General features: G+C 54.1%; 1 protein-coding gene across 1 annotated transcript; it reads left to right on the top strand.

Moving 5' to 3' along the window:
- The first annotated feature begins 341 nt into the window (after nt 1-341).
- On the top strand, nt 342-16043 carry HOMER3 (homer scaffold protein 3). Its single transcript, XM_058821030.1, has 9 exons — nt 342-362; nt 9423-9579; nt 10316-10447; nt 10979-11086; nt 11252-11373; nt 11827-11983; nt 13334-13444; nt 13743-13823; nt 14451-16043. Exons 1-9 carry the CDS (start codon nt 358-360, stop codon nt 14637-14639), a joined length of 1062 nt encoding a protein of 353 aa, XP_058677013.1. The 5' UTR covers nt 342-357; the 3' UTR covers nt 14640-16043.
- The last annotated feature ends 455 nt before the right edge of the window (nt 16044-16498 follow it).

The following is a 16498-nucleotide window of genomic DNA, read 5'->3' as shown; positions in this document are numbered from 1 at the left end:
AGCGGCACCGGCTCCATCCAGCCGCTCCCTGCCCCGTTGGAACGGAGCGAGGGAACCGCGGAGCAGCGCCGGGGCCGCTCCCGGTACCGGAGCCTCGCCCGGAGCCCCTCCCGGTGCTGATCCCGGAGCCCCTCCCGGTGCTGATCCCGGAGCCCCTCCCGGTGCCGGAGCCGCTCCCGGTGCTGCGGAGCAGCAGCAGCAGCTGCAGCAGCTGCAACGCTTCAAAGTGAAATTCCGGAGGAAATTTAAAGAGCATCCGGATCCGGAGAAAGACAGAAAGAAAGAGGAAGGGGAGAAGGAGGAAGAGGAGGAGGAGGAGGCGGCGGCGGCGGCGGGAGCGGAGCGGTGCCGGCGGGGATGGGGTGAGAGCCGCGGCCGCCGTCCCTGCCCCGCTTTTGTTCTTCCCTTTGTTATTTCGCTGTTCATCGCTTCTGAGGCGGCGGGGACGGCAGCTCGAGGGTTAAATCGCTTTTTTTCCGCGCTCCAGCTGCAAAGTTTCGCCTCCCTTTTATTCCTGGGGCAGGGAGGCGGCCGAGGGCGAGTTGCTGCAAGTTCCTTAAATTAATTCCTGCGGAGGGGAAAGCTCCGGGATCTGCGGAACCCGCACCGGGAGGGCTGGAGCGGGGCTGCGCCCGAAAACTTTCCCGGAGTTCAAATTTCGGGTTTTTGTGGGGTTTGTGGCGGCTCTGGATGCAGGAAAATGGATCCCGGCTGTGCTTGGGGCTGGGAGCTGCTGGAGACTGCCCGGGGTTCGGTTCGCGAACGGGAGGGAAATTCTGGAATTTGGGATTGTGGGGCTTGGGATTTCGGGGTTTGGGATTTGAGATTTTGGGGTTTGGAATTTTGGTGTTGGGATTTTAGAGTTTGGGATTTTGGTGTTGGGATTTGGGATTTTGGTGTTGGGATTTTGGGGTTTGGGATTTTGGTGTTGGGGTTTTAGAGTTTGGGGTTTTGGTGTTTGAATTTGGGGTTTGGGATTTGGATGTTTGGGGTTTTGGGGTTTGAGGTCCTGCTGCGGGGATGTGGCGCTGGGTGGATTTTGGTGGATTTTGGGTGGATTTCAGTGGATTTTGGCGCGGGACAGGAGCTCGGGCTGGGTTTGATTCCCGTCCCAGCTCTCAGCCTCAGCCGCTTTTCGGACCCGGCGTTGTTGAAGTTTCTCGTGCGGTCGAGTCTGGAGGAATCCTGGCAGATCATTCCCTCCCAGCCTGGGCTTTGGATAAATCACATTCCTGGGGGCTCCTTTTCCTTTTTTAAAACTTACCATCCTCCTTTTTTAAATTTTTTCTGTTTTCCTTTATTTAAAAAATTCCCTTTTCTTCTTTTTTTAGTTTTCTGTTTTCCTTTTTAAAATTTTTCCCCTTTCCTTTTTTTTAAAATTTCCACAACTCTGAAATTCCAGCACGATTTCCATAATTCTGGCTACAAAGGAGATTTAAAAATCACCTTCAGGGTGCTGATTTTAGTTAAATTATTTTTAAAGCAATATGTTAATATATTAAATCTCCACTCCTCTGATTCTCATTTTCCCGTTTCTCTGATTCTCATTTTCCCGTTTCTCTAATTCTCATTTTCCCGTTTCTCTGATTCTCATTTTCCCGTTGCCGGGCGTTTTTTTTCTGGGATCGTTGAAGAATTCCTGAGCTGCAGCCTGGCTTTGATTTTTAAATTTTAATTGCTAAATTAAATTTTAATTTTTTTAAATTTTCATTCCGTGGTAGCAGCGTTTGTGTCCCAGAGCAGGAGGAGGAAGGGGACACCCGGGAGGCTCCAGAATTCCAGAAAAATCCGTTTATTTGGGGTTTGAAGCCTTGGGGGTGTGTGTGACCTTGCTGGGGCTGTCCCTGGGCCGGAGCAGCTGCCCAGGAACCTCCAGGGAATGGGGGAGAGCCGGATCCTGTTCCTGGAGCTGCTCTGGCCAAGGTCACGGCCTGGGAACCCTCCTGGGGAGGGGAAACCCTGGTTTGGAACCCAAAACCCCAAATTCCTGGTTTGGAACCCAAACCCTGTACCCAAAACCCCAAATTCCTGGTTTGGAACCCAAACCCTGTACCCAAAATCCCAAATTCCTGGTTTGGAACCCAAACCCTGTACCCAAAACCCCAAATTCCTGGTTTGGAACCCAAACCTTGTACCCAAAATCCCAAATTCCTGGTTTGGAACCCAAACCCTGTACCCAAAATCCCAAATTCCTGGTTTGGAACCCAAACCCTGTACCCAAAACCCCAATTCCTGGTTTGGAACCCAAACCCTGTACCCAAAACCCCAAATCCTGATTTGGAACCCAAACCTTGTACCCAAAACCCCCAAATCCATCTTCCCAAACTTTATTCCCAAAGCCCTAAATTCATTTCTGGAATCCAGACCTTGTCCCCCAAAGCACTTCTGCAGTTCAGCGTCCCGGGGAGGAATCGTGGAATATCCTGGGCTATGGAATATCCTAAATTGAGTTGTGGTATATCCTGGGTTGAAACGTGGAATATCCTGGGATATGGAATATCCTGGGTAGAATTGTGGAATATCCTGGGCTATGGAATATCCTAAATTGAGTTGTGGTATATCCTGGGTTGAAACGTGGAATATCCTGGGATATGGAATATCCTGGGTTGAAATGTGGTATATCCTGAGATATGGAATATCCTGGATTGTGGAAAATCCTGGATTGAAATGTGGAATGTCCTGGGCTATGGAATATCCTGGGTAGAATTCTGGAATATCCTGGGTAGAATTGTGGAATATCCTGGGCTGTGGATATGGGCTATGGAATATCCTGGGTAGAATTGTGGAATATCCTGGGCTGTGGATATGGGCTATGGAATATCCTGGGTAGAATTGTGGAATATCCTGGGCTGTGGATATGGGCTATGGAATATCCTGGGTAGAATTGTGGAATATCCTGGGCTGTGGATATGGGCTATGGAATATCCTGGGTAGAATTGTGGAATATCCTGGGCTGTGGAATATCCTGAATGGGGTCACCCGAGCCCAGCTCCAGGCCCAGGACAGGGATCGGGTCAGGGATTCTCCTGCAGCCCCAGAGGCTCTGCAGGGGCTGGAATTTGGGGGGAAGGAAGGCAGAGGGAAGGAGCTGGGGCTGAATTTATCGGCAGCACTGACAGACAGACAGGCAGACAGACAGACAGGCAGCAGCTCCCGGGGCTGCTGAGGGAGATAAAAGGAGAGCAGGCAGACAGCCCTGCAGCAGGAGGAGGAGGAGGAGGAGGAGCAGGGTTGGGCTCCCAGCCCCGCTCTGTGCCCCAGTTCTGCCGTGGGGTGCTGGGCTCGGCCTGGCCTGGCCTGGGCTGCCATTGCTGGGGGATCTTCCCCTCCTCAGGGGTTTCTGGGGGATCTTCCCCTCCTCAGGGATTGCTGGGGGATCTTTCCATCAGGGATTGCTGGGGGATCTTCCCCTCCTCAGGGATTGCTGGGGGATCTTTCCATCAGGGATTGCTGGAGGGATCTTCCCCTCCTCAGGGATTGCTGGGGGGATCTTTCCCTCCTCAGGGGTTTCTGGGGGGTTCTTTCCCTCTTCAGGGATTCCTGGGGGGATCTTCCCTTCCTCAGGGGTTTCTGGGGGTTCTTTTCCTCCTCAGGGTTTGCTGGGGGGATCTTTCCATCAGGGGTTTCTGGGGGATCTTTCCCTCCTCAGGGATTGCTGGGGGATCTTTCCCTCCTCAGGGATTCCTGGGGGATCTTCCCCTCCTCAGGGATTGCTGGGGATTTTCCTTCTGGGATTTCTGGGGGTTCTTTCCCTCGGGCAGGGCAGGCAGAGCCTGGCTCAGCCCCAGGCTGGGCTCTCAGCTGACTCAGCACGGCCAGGGCTGGGCTCATCCTGTCCTGCTCACTCTCATTTATTCCTGTCCTGCTCACTCTCATTTATTCCTGTCCTGCTCACACTCATTCCTGTCCTGCTCACACTCATTCCTGTCATGTTCACTCTCATTTATTCCTGTCCTGCTCACACTCATTCCTGTCATGTTCACTCTCATTTATTCCTGTCCTGCTCACTCTCATTTATTCCTGTCCTGCTCACTCTCATTTATTCCTGTCCTGCTCACTCTCATTTATTCCTGTCCTGCTCACACTCATTCCTGTCATGTTCACTCTCATTTATTCCTGTCCTGCTCACACTCATTTATTCCTGTCCTGCTCACACTCATTCCCGTCCTGTTCTCACTTCTGTCCTGCTCACTCTCATTTATTTCTGTGCTGTTCTCATTGCTGCTCTGCTCACACTCATTCCTGTCTTGTTCTCCTTTCTGTCCTGTTCCTCTCATCCCTGTCCCCCTCGCCCATCCCTGTCCTGCAGACCCCGCTCAGGGAGAGGCCCCTGAGGGTGGGAGGGCAGAGCCCGGGCCAGGACACTCGGGGACAGCGAGGACAGGCCGTGTGACACTGTGGCAGGACAGGCCGTGTGACACTGTGGCAGGACAGGCCGTGTGACACTGTGGCAGGACAGGCCGTGTGACACTGTGGCAGGACAGGCCGTGTGACACTGTGGCAGGACAGCCTGTGTGACACTGTGGCAGGACAGCCTGTGTGACACTGTGGCAGGACAGGCCGTGTGACACTGTGGCAGGACAGGCCGTGTGACACTGTGGCAGGACAGGCTGTGTGACACTGTGACAGGACAGGCCGTGTGACACTGTGGCAGGACAGGACAGCCTGTGTGACATCTGTGACAGGACAGACAGTGTGACACCCATGGCAGCCCACCCCTGTGACACTGTGGCAGGGCTGGACAGTCTGTGTGACATCTGTGGCAGGACAGTCTGTGTGACATTGTGGCAGGACAGTCCGTGTGACATTGTGGCAGGGCTGGTTCCTGTCCCTGCCAGCCCCTGGCACCTCCCGTGCCCGCTGCTCCCTGGGCACAGCCTGGTGCCAGTGCTGGCCCTGCTCGGTGCCATCTGTCCCTCCTGGCCCTGTGTCACCGTGTCCCCAACTCTCCTCACCCTGCCCTGCTGGGGCACTGCTGCTCTGCCCAGACCCACAACTGAGGGCACAGATCACAGATAACAGATCACAAATCACAGATAGCAGATAACAAATCACAGATAAGAAATCACAAATCACAGATAAGAAATCACAAATCACAGATAACAGATCACAAATCTCAGATAAAAAAATTCACAGATCACAGATAAGAAATCACAGATAGCAAACACTCCTTGGGACCTTCTCTGGATCCCTGGATCCTCTTCGGACATCCATTAAAACAAGGGATGCTTTTAAATGATATTCACTAAATTAAGGGGTTCTTTTAAAGGATATCCACTAAAAGAAGGGCTGATTTTAAAGGGTATTCACTAAATTCAGGGGTGCTTTTAATGGATATTCACTAAAAGAAGGGGTTCTTTCAGTGGATACCCACTGAAAGAAGTTGCAGCAATTCACAACTGCCCCCTTCCTTACCCTTAAAATAAGACGCAAGGCTAAACGTTCCAGCTCAGGACGTGTTAAAAACGCAGCATTTAACCCCTTCCTGCAGTGGCTATCCCCTCATTCAGTGCATATTCCCTCACTCAGTGGATATTCACTGGTCATTCTTAATCTCCCCGGGCTGTGGGATTGTGCCCTTCCCCCGGAGCAGGGGAGGGCCCTGGATCCCCTCCAGTGCCACCAGATCTGTGTCCTCCCAGCCTTTGCTCTGCTCCTCCTCACTTATCTGCCAAGGCCAGCCCCGGTGCCAGGGGTTTCATTTACACCGTTATTTATCCCTTTATTTGCACATTCATTTACCCACCCTTCGCTGTGGCCCTGAGCAGGGAAGGGGAGTCAGCATTTCAGGGAGGGGAGCGGGAGTGGGGACCCCCGAGCTGCTCTGGAAAGCTTGGTGGTGTTTGGGGAGCAGCCCAGCTCTGGCTGTCACCCTCTGAGTGTCCCTCTGTCCCGTCCCTCTGTCCTCACCTGCCCTTTGTGTGTTTCGGGCTGGAGCTGATGGGAAGGGCTGGGGTGGAATTCCCAGAGCAGCTGGGGCTGCCCCTGGACCCTGCAGGTGCCCAGGGTTGGAGAAGGGAGGGTCCAGAGGAACCTTGGAGCTGATCCCAGAGCCTGAGAGGCTCCAGGAGAGCTGGAGAGGGCATGGAGGGACAGAGACAGGGTCTGGACGGACAGGGACACAGGGACAGGGCTGCAGGATGGACAGGGACACAGGGACAGGGCTGCAGGATGGGCAGGGACACAGGGACAGGATGGACGGGGACACGGGGACATGGGGACAGGATCCAGGATGGGCAGGGACACAGGGACAGGATGGACAGGGACACAGGCATGGGATCCTGGATGGACAGGGACACACGGACATGGGGACAGGATCCTGGATGGACAGGGACACAGGGACAGGGCTGCAGGATGGACAGGGACACAGGGACAGGATCCAGGATGGACAGGGACACAGGGACAGGATGGACGGGGACACGGGGACATGGGGACAGGATCCAGGATGGACAGGGACACAGGGACAGGATGGACAGGGACACGGGGACAGGATCCTGGATGGACAGGGACACAGGGACAGGATCCAGGCCGGACAGGGGCCCAGGAACAGCTGCTGTGCCCGAGCAATGACTGCCAGGAGGGATTTCCATCAGCAGCACCACGTGGGCTTGGCCGGGAGCCCTGGAGGCTCCTGTGGCCCCTTCCCTGCAGCCGGGGGGGTTTGCTCCGTGCTCAGCTCACCCAAATGTCCCCCACAACAGGGAATAAACCTTGTCCAGTGCTGAGGAGCCACTGCAAACGAGCAGCTCTGTGAACCCTGGGGGCTCTCTGCGGGTGCCTGTCTGCGTGGGGAATAACAAACCACAAATAACTTCGGGTTTTTCCCTTGCCAGGGAATGAATCCCTGTGGAGGCAGCGCTGGGAAGGAGCCCCAGAGCAGCTGAGAGAGCCCCGAGGAGCAGCTGCTGGAGGAGGGGACGCCCCACTAACTGCACCAGCCTCCCGCCCCTACTAACCAATGTCAGCAACCCGGTAAATCCCGCCTGGGTCCTGCCCAAAACCAGCCCGGCATTTGGGGCTTTAGGGGCAGAAAAATCCGTTTTTCTGTGTGCCAAAGATAGGTCGTGATCCACGTGGAAACAGAGCCTGGGAAATCAGAATCTCACTCCAGAAATGCAGGCAGAGAGGGAGGGGAGGGGGAGAAACCTGAGCCAGGGCTGGGAGGAAATCAAATATTCCCTGCTGAGCTCTGGGAGGCTCCAGGGTGCTGGGATTGATGGGGCAGGCTGCTGGGAGCCCCCAGAGAGCTCCAGGGTGTTGGGATGGATGGGGCAGGCTGCTGGGAGCCCCTGGGGTGGGCAGGGAGCAGCGCCATTTTCTGTGCCTGTGTTTGTGCCACAGCAGAATGCAGTGTGGGGACTGTTGGTGGTTTGGTGCCTTGGCCTGTCAGGAAATAGCCCCACGTTGCTCTGCACACAAGAAAAGCAAGGCACAATTATTCCCAAGAATATTTCTGGGTTTCACATTCTCTGAACCTCAGAGAAAGGAAAAACACAATTCTCATCATTTGCTGTGCCTGTGTTTGTGCCACAGCAGAATGCAGTGTGGGGACTGTTGGTGGTTTGGTGCCTTGGCCTGTCAGGGCCGAGTGTGCAGCCCCACATTTCTCTTGACAGAGAAGAGCAAGGCACAAATCTTGGCAAGAATATTCTTACCTCATTTTCTGTGCCTGTGTTTGTGCCAGAGCAGAGTGCAGTGTGGGGATTGCTCACCCACAGCGATGGTGTTTGGTGCCTTGGCCTGTCAGGAAATAGCCCCACGTTGCTCTGCACGCAGAAAAGCAAGGCACAATTATTCCCAAGAATATTTCTGGGTTTCAAATTCTCTGAACCTCAGAGAAAGGAAAAACACAATTCTTACCATTTTCTGTGCCTGAGCACAGTGCAATGTGGGGATTGTTCAGCCACAGTGAGGGTGGTTTGAGTGCTTGGCAGATTCAGTTTAGATGCAATGTAATATAATGTAATGTAATATAGAATAATATAGTATCATAAAGTAATTAATTAACCCTCTGATAAGATGGAGTCTCCTCATTCCTCCCTGCCACAGGGATTGTCCTGTTTCGATAAATGGTTACAGAAAGAGAGGCAGTAATTGTAGGAATTCTTTCCTCTGAGTTTCCCTCAGCTTCCCGGGATTTTCCTGGGAGAGCCGTGGCTCAGAGGATCTGTGATTATTACATAATGCTCTCTGTTCCTGGCAGAGCCCCTGCAGGGCTGGCTGGCACCTGACCAGGACAGAGGGAAGGGAACAAGGCAGGAAATTGCTGCACTTCCCCTTCCCTCAGCTGCCCTCACCCTGAATCGCCGAGACCAGAAATCACACACGATTCTGAGACGTGTGACTGCGCTGCGCAAGGCTCTCGCCTTCTATTTATTTCCCAAAATAATCCATTTGCATTAGCCCAGCCCCTCCCATCCCTGCTCTGTGTGAAATGAGGTTATTAGTGCCTCACACGTGTGCGGTTCTTCTCTCTAATTGGGCCAGTGGTCTCTAACTGGGTCAGGGATGAAGTCAGGAATGTCTTCCTCAGGTCTCTGGCACCATCCAAGCCCCTGCTTTGTGATGGATTAACAGAGTCCAGGTGCTGGGCACTGTTCTGCTGCTTCCAGTAATTCCTGTAATGCTTCCCTTGCTCCACTTCCTTCCACAAATGAGCTCATAATAGAGCAATTAGCTCAAATTGTTATTTCTACAACAGATTTAAGCATCTAATAATCACTAACTATCACTGGCGTATCTAACTTCAGTGGGAATTGGTTCTGAACCTCAGCTGAAATCCTAACCTTGTAAAATCAGGATTCAACAGCCCTGGTGTATCTTACTTCAGTGTAAATTGGTTCTGACCTGAAATCCTAACCCTATAAAATCAGGATTCCAATATGAATTGGTTCTGACCCTCAGCTGAAATCCTGATGCTATAAAATCATGATTGAAAGCATTGTTCTCCTGTTGTTGTATCTAACTTCAATATGAATTAGTTCTGACCCTCAGCTGAAATCCTAACCCTATAAAATCACGATTCACAGCCCCGTTGGTGTATCTAACTTCAGTGTGAATTGGTTCTGACTCTCAGCTGAAATTTTAGCCTGATAAAATCAAGATTCAAAGCCCTGTTCTCCTGTTGGTGTATCTGACTTCAATATGAATTGGTTCTGACCTGAAATCCAAACCCTATAAAATCAGGATTCTAATATGAACTGGCTCTGACCCTCAGCTGAAATTTTAACCCTATAAAATCACGATTCACAGCCCTGTTGGTGTATCTAACTTCAATATGAATCAGGACCCTCAGCTGAAATGTTAACCCTATAAAGTCAGGATTCACAGCCCTGTTGGTGTATCTAAATTTCAATATAAAGTTCAGCTGCAGTCCTGCCCCTGTGAACCCACGGTTACCAGCCCTGTTCCCCGTCCCACAGGGAGCAGCCCATCTTCAGCACCAGGGCCCACGTGTTCCAGATCGACCCAGCCACCAAGAGGAACTGGATCCCGGCCAGCAAACACGCCCTGACCGTCTCCTACTTCTACGATGCCACCCGCGGCGTCTACAGGATCATCAGCGTGGGGGGCACCAAGGTGGGCACTGCCCCGGGCACTGCTTGGCAGCTCTGTCCCTAAAATGACGGCTGTGTCCTTAAAGTAACAGCTGTCCCCCTGGAAAACGGCCGTGTCCCTAAAGAGCAGCTGTGCCCTAAAAAGCAGCCGTGTCCTTAAAAAACAGCTGTGGCCCTAGAAAAGCAGTTTCCCCCCACAAAAAGCAGCTTTTCCCCAAAAACCCCAGCTGTTCCCCTCACAAAAGCAGCTGATCTCTGATCGGTTCCCTGATTCCCTGTTTGATTCCTTGAGTCCCTGACTCCTTGATTGATTCCCTGATAAATTCCCTGGCTGATCCCCTGACTCCCTGATCAACGATTCCATGATCAATTCCCTGATTGATCCCCTGACTCCTTGATTGATCCCCTGCCTGATTCCCTGACTCCCTCACTGATTCCCTGATCAATTCCCTGGCTGATCTCCTGACTCCCTGATCAATGATTCCATGATCAATTCCCTGATTGATTCCCCGACTAATTCCCTGTCTGATTCCCTGATCAGTCCCCTGATCAATGATTCCCTGATCAATCCCCTGATCAATGATTCCCTGATGGATTCCCTGATCAATCCCCTCATCAATGATTCCCTGATCAATCCCCTGATCAATGATTCCCTGATCGATTCCCCGACTAATTCCCTGATGGATTCCTTGATCAATCCCCTGATCAATGATTCCCTGATGGATTCCCCGATCGATGCCCCGCTGTCCCCTGCCCAGGCCATCATCAACAGCACCATCACCCCCAACATGACGTTCACCAAGACCTCGCAGAAGTTTGGGCAGTGGGCTGACAGCAGGGCCAACACGGTGTACGGGCTGGGCTTCGCCTCCGAGCAGCACCTGAGCCAGGTGAGACCTGGGGAACATGGGGAGACCTGGGATCCTGAGCCAGGTGAGAGCTGGGAACCTGGGGAACCTGGAGAACCTGTCCCAGGTGAGCTCAGGAACCTGGGAAACCTGTGGGAACCCTTCCCAGGTGAGCTCAGTGACCCTCCCCTGGAGAAACCCCTCCAGAAGATCCTCAGGCACCTGCTGAGTGCTGTTCTCACCGGGCTGGGATGGAATTCAAGGTGCAAAAGTTCCAAAAACAGCTTTGGAGTTGTGTTTGCAGAGGGGTTTGGGCGCCACAAATGGAGCTGGGGCTGCTTCTGTGCTGAGCCCACGGCCCCGAGTGCCAAACTCAATCAAATCCCTGAATTTTGGTGTTGGAGAGAAATTCAGAAGTGTTTTAAACGAGGCTGCAGGCAGAGCATCACTATATATTTATATAATATATTGTGTATTATATGTTTATATAATATTTCTATAATATAAATGTAGTTTGTATTATATTACTCTGTTGGTCCCCAGCCCCAGGGTGACTCTCCCCTTCCCCTGCAGTTTGCAGAGAAGTTCCAGGAGGTGAAGGAGGCAGCTCGTGTGGCCAGGGAGAAATGCCAGGACAAAACTGAGCTCACCAACCCTGCCCTGAGCCTCCCTTCCCACCAGGTGAGGCTGGGGAATGGGGAGAAAAGGGGAGGAAAAGGGAGGTGGCCCTGCTGGAGGTGCCCACCTGTCCCTGTCCTTGCCCCCAGGTGCTGACCAGCTCCATCATCATCACCTGTCCTTCCTCCCAGCCCCATCCTCATCACCTGTACCTGTTTTTCCCCCCAGGTGCTGCCCAGCCCCATCATCAGCTCCAACGGGCCCGGGGAGGACAAGCTGTTCCGCAGCCAGAGCGCGGATGTGGAGATCAGCACCGAGAAGGAGAGGCTGAAGAAGATGCTCTCCGAGGGGTGAGGCTGAGCCCCAAACTCTCCCCTCTGGCAGGGCTGCGTGCTCGGTTTCGTCATCCCAAATTATTCTGATCCGTTCTGCACTTTCCATTCTCTCTGCCTGCTGCTCAAAGCCTCGGCTGGATTCACAGAATCACAGAATCCCAGACTCAATCCCAGAATCATTCACAGATTCACAGAACCATTTAGAGAATCACAGAATCCCAGAATCAATCACAGAATCACAGACTCAATCCCAGAATCATTCACAGATTCACAGAACCATTTGGAGAATCACAGAATCCCAGAATCAATCACAGAATCACAGAATCCCATATCAATCACAGAATCAAACCCAGAATCACAGAATCAGAGAATCCCAGAATCAATCTCAGAATCCCAGAATCAATGCCAGAATCATTCACAGAATCAATCCCAGAACCAATCTCAGAATGTTTTCCCCTCCATCCCCAGCTCGGTGAGCGAGGTGCAGTGGGAGGCCGAGTTCTTCAGCCTGCAGGACAACAACTCCAAGCTGGTGGCGGCGCTGCACGAGGCCAACGCCAGCGTGGAGCAGTGGAAGAAGGAGCTGGCGGCCTACCAGGAGGAGACGGAGGCGCTGCGCCAGCGGGTGAGCCCGGGGGACGGGGACACGGGGGCTGGGGTCGGCATGGCTGAGGGACAACGCCCGCCATCCCTCCCTCGGGACTGACAACATCCATCCCTCAGGGTTCCCTCAGGGTTCCCTCAGGATTCCCAACATCCACCCCTCAGGATCCCCAACATCCTTCCTCAAGATCTCCAATATCCATCACTCAGGATTCCCAACGTCTGTCTCTCAGGATTCCCTCAGGATCCCCAACATCCCTCCCTCAGGATTGCCTCAGGATTCCCCAGTGTTATTCCCAACATCCCTCCCTCAGGATTCCCTCAGAATTTCCAACATTCCTCCCTCAGGATTCCCTGGTGTTATTCCCAATATCCCTCCCTCAGGATTCCCAACACCCATTCCTCAGGATTCCACGGTGTTATTCCCAACATTCCTCCCTCAGGATTCCCTTGGGATCCCCAACATCCACCCCTCAGGATTCTCTCAGGATTTCCAACATCCACCCCTCAGGATTATCTCAGGATTCTCTGGGGTTATTCCCAACATCCCTCCCTCAGGATTCCCTCAGGGTTCCCTCAGAATTTCCAACATCCCTCCCTCAGGATTCCCCGGTGTTATTCCCAACATTCCTCCCTCAGCGTTCCCTCAGGATTCCCGGGGCCTTGGCAGGATCACAGAAGAAACCATAACTCAGTGAAACACCTCCATCATTGTCCCAAAATCAGGACATTTTGGTGTTCAAAATCAGGAAATTTTGGTTTGGTTCTGGCCGCCCTGACACTCAGGGAATTGCAGGATCTGCTCCCGGTCTGGGTGAGCTCCTCGGAGCTGTCTGCAGAGCTCAGAGCAGCCCCAGCAAGAACAGAACCATTTTAAAAATGAATCCTGCTCATGAATAATCCAGGGCACCAAGCTGCATTTTCCAGGGGAGCTCTCCTGGGCAAACCCTTCAGCCCAGCTCTGCAGCAGCTCCAGAGCTTTTGGAGATCTCCAAATGGAGCTGGAGGGGCTCAGGGGCTGGGTGTGAGCCAGCCCAGCTGTGCTGGAGTGCACAATTCCTGCAGAAAGCACAGGCACGGTCTCTAAAGTGGGTTTTTTTGAGCACAAAATGGTTTTTTGAGCCACAAAATGGGCGTGATCCCATTCTGGAATTGTTTTCCTCCCAGCTCCAAGCAGGAGCTGCCAGGTCCAGGTGAAAGCCAGGTGGGTTTGCAGGGAGGGCGGACCATGGTGGTGGTGCTGAGGGTGAGGAAATTCCTGAGGGAATGATTTCCCCTTGCAGTGAGTTATTGAGGGGTCAGGAGATTCCTGAGGGAAGGATTTCACCCTGCAGTGAATTATTGAGGGGTCAGGAATGATTTCACCTTGCAGGTGGCAGAGCTGGAGGCTCAGGGCACCCCCGACTCCTCCAGTGACAACAACAAGGAGGAGCTGAGCCAGAGCCTGGAGGAGCTGGAGCTGCTGCTCAAGGCCAAGGATGAGGTGAGAACCCCAAAAAACCTGCCAGAACTCCCCAGAACCTGCCAGAACTCCCCAGAACCTGCCAGACCCCCCAAAACCTGCCAGATCCCCCAGCTATCAGAGCTCTGAGGGACAGGGATGTGCTGGGGTGGAGAGGCTCAGGATCTTGGCAGCTCAGAATTCCCTCCATCACAGAATTCACAGAATCACCAGGCTGGAAGAGACCTCCAGTCATAAACCCATGCTTTTCACACTAACACACGCAATATTCACTCCAATATTTGCAAGAAGCCAATCACAAATCCCCCATTTTCCCCAGGAGATCCAGCTGCTGAAGAGCCAGAGGTGCGGCCGCTGGGAGGCCGAGGGCGAGCGCGAGGAGACGCTGCAGAAGCTGCAGGTAAAGGGGGAGGTGGCACCTGAGCAGATCAAGGGGGAGGCGGCACCTTGGGGACATCCCTGCTTTGCCCAGGCTGTGATGGAGCCAACCCCACCAGGCTGGGGAGGATCCAGAGCAGCTCCGGTGCCAACCCCACCAGGCTGGGGAGGATCCAGGGTGGGATCCCCATCTAGGGAGGCTCCAGGGCTAACCCCACCAGCCTGGAGAGGATCCAAAGCGGCTCCGGTGCCAATCGCGCCAGGCTGGGGAGGATCCAGAGCAGCTCCGGTGCCAACCCCACCAGGCTGGGGAGGATCCAGGGTGGGATCCCCATCTAGGGAGGCTCCAGGGCTAACCCCACCAGCCTGGAGAGGATCCAAAGCGGCTCCGGTGCCAATCCCACCAGGCTGGGGAGGATCCAGGGTGGGATCCCCATCTAGGGAGGATCCAGGGCCAACCCCACCGGGCTGGGGGGTCCCTGTGGGCACAGCTGCCCTCCCACAGCCTCACCCCGCGGGCAGGGCTGGGCACAGAGCTCACCCCCAGTGACCCAGGACAGGGACCCGGCTCAGGAAGGGCCCTGGGGTGGCACTCAGGCTGTGAGCAGTCTGTCTGTCTGTCTGTCTGTCTGTCCCTCTGTCCCCGCAGGAGCTGGAGGCCCGCAACGCGGAGCTGGAGCAGCGGCTGCAGCTGGCAGAGCAGAGCCTGGCAGAGAGCCTGGCACACAGGGACAGGGTGCACCACGAGGTCACCAAGGTGGCCGAGATCATGGATGTGAAGATCTTTGAGCTCAGCGAGCTCAGGCAGGGCCTGGCCAAGCTGGTGGAGAGCAACTGAGCAGGGCAGAGAGCCCTGGAGAGGGGCACCTCAGATGGGGCTGGGCACCACCCAGACATCCTGAGGGCACTGAGAGATCCTTGAGCACCACCAAGAGCTCCTGAGGGCACCGAGAGATCTTGCAGACACGAAGGAAGATCCTTTGGACACTGAGAGCTCCTGTGGGCACCACCCAGAGATCCTGAGGGAATCACCAAGAGCTCCTGTGGGCACTGAGAGATCCTGTGGGCACCCAGAGCTCCTGTGGGCACCACTGAGAGCTCTTTTGGGCACCAAGAGCTCCTGTGGGCACTGAGAGATCCTGCAGACAGCAAGGAAGATCCTTTGGACACAGAGAGAACCTGTGGGCACCACTGAGAGCTCTTTTGGGCACTGAGAGTTCCTGTGGGCACCAAGAGGGCTCCTGTGGGTACCACCCAGAGCTCCCGTGGGCACCCAGCAGCCTCGGCCCTGTCCGGGCAGGATTTGCCACCCACCAGCAGCTGCCCGGCCAGAGCGGGCACCAGGCTGGGCACTCAGTGCCCAGGGAGCCCCCGAGCAGGGCACGGAGCTCCTGAACCTCTCCAGGGAGCAGCTGGACCCCCAGATCCTCTCCAGGGAGTACCCAAAGTCCTCAAATCCTCTCCAGGGAGAGCCTGAGCTCCCCGTTCTTCTCCAGGGAGCACAGGAACCCCCAAACCTCCAGGGAGCACCTGAGCCCCTGAACCTTTTTCAGGGAGCACCTGAAATCCTCAAATCCTCTCCAGGGAGCACCTGAATGCCCAAAGCTTCTCCAGGGGGAACCTGAGCCCCCAGATCTCCTCCAGGGAGCTCCTGAACCTCTCGAGGGAGCAGCTGGACCCCCAAATCCTCTCCAGGGAGCAGCTGGACCCCAGAGTCTTCTCCAGGAGCACCTGAACCCCCAGATCCTCTCCAAGAAGCACCTGAAGTTCTCAAATCCTCTCCACGGAGCACCTGAGCCCAGCCCAGGGGTGCCAGCTGTGCCCAGGGGTGCCACGCCCCACAGCTGCCCCCAGGTTTTTACATTTTCTAAGGGCAGGGCCGAGCCCTTTGGGGTTGATTTTCCTGTCGTTTTTTAGGAACCGTTTGCCTTCGGCAGGCCCTGCCTGCTCCCCTGGCTGGGCACAGCCAGCACTGACTTCCTCCTCCTCTTCCTCCTCCTCCTCTTCCTCCTCCCTGGGCGTTCCCAGCCCTTGGACATCCCAGGGCAGCGGAGATGGAGGAAAACTCTGGAAAATTCTGCATTTCCCCAGAGGAAATTCTGCGGTTTCACAGCTCGGATGAGCTGAGCACAGAGGATTTCGGGACTGCTGGAAATTTGGGGCTGAACACGGGGAATTTGGGACAAGGGACATCCCTGAGGGCACCAAGCTGCTGGGTTGGCACCTGTGAGGTCAATTGAAATTAAATGGAGCAAATCTCAGCTGCTCTTGGGGTTTTGTTTCTTTTTTTGGTCCTTTTTATATTGGAAGAAGCCCCCAGGGATGTCCTGATGTGTGGGACAGGGACAGGGCCCAGCTGGGGCCAAGGACAGAGATGGGGACGGTGCCCTGAGGGGCTGGGGGACCCCAGAAACTCAGGAGTTATTACAGAAAATTGGGAGTTGTCACAGAAATTTGGGATTAATCCCAGAAGTTTGGGAGTTACCCAGAAAATTGGGATTAATCTGAGAAGTTTCAGGGTTAACCCAGAAACCTGGCAGTTACCCAGAAATTTGGGAGTTGTCCCAGAAATTTGGGATTGATCTCAGAAATTTGGGAGTTGTCCCAGAAATTTGGGATTGATCTCAGAAATTTGGGAGTTGTCCCAGAAATTTGGGATTGATCTCAGAAATTTGGGATTGATCTCAGAAATTTGGG

This window comes from Ammospiza caudacuta, chromosome 28 (assembly GCF_027887145.1).
Source record: "Ammospiza caudacuta isolate bAmmCau1 chromosome 28, bAmmCau1.pri, whole genome shotgun sequence".
NCBI lineage: Eukaryota > Metazoa > Chordata > Aves > Passeriformes > Passerellidae > Ammospiza > Ammospiza caudacuta.
The sequence above is the reverse complement of the archived record's forward strand: the minus strand, read 5'-3'. Positions and strand labels throughout refer to the sequence as shown.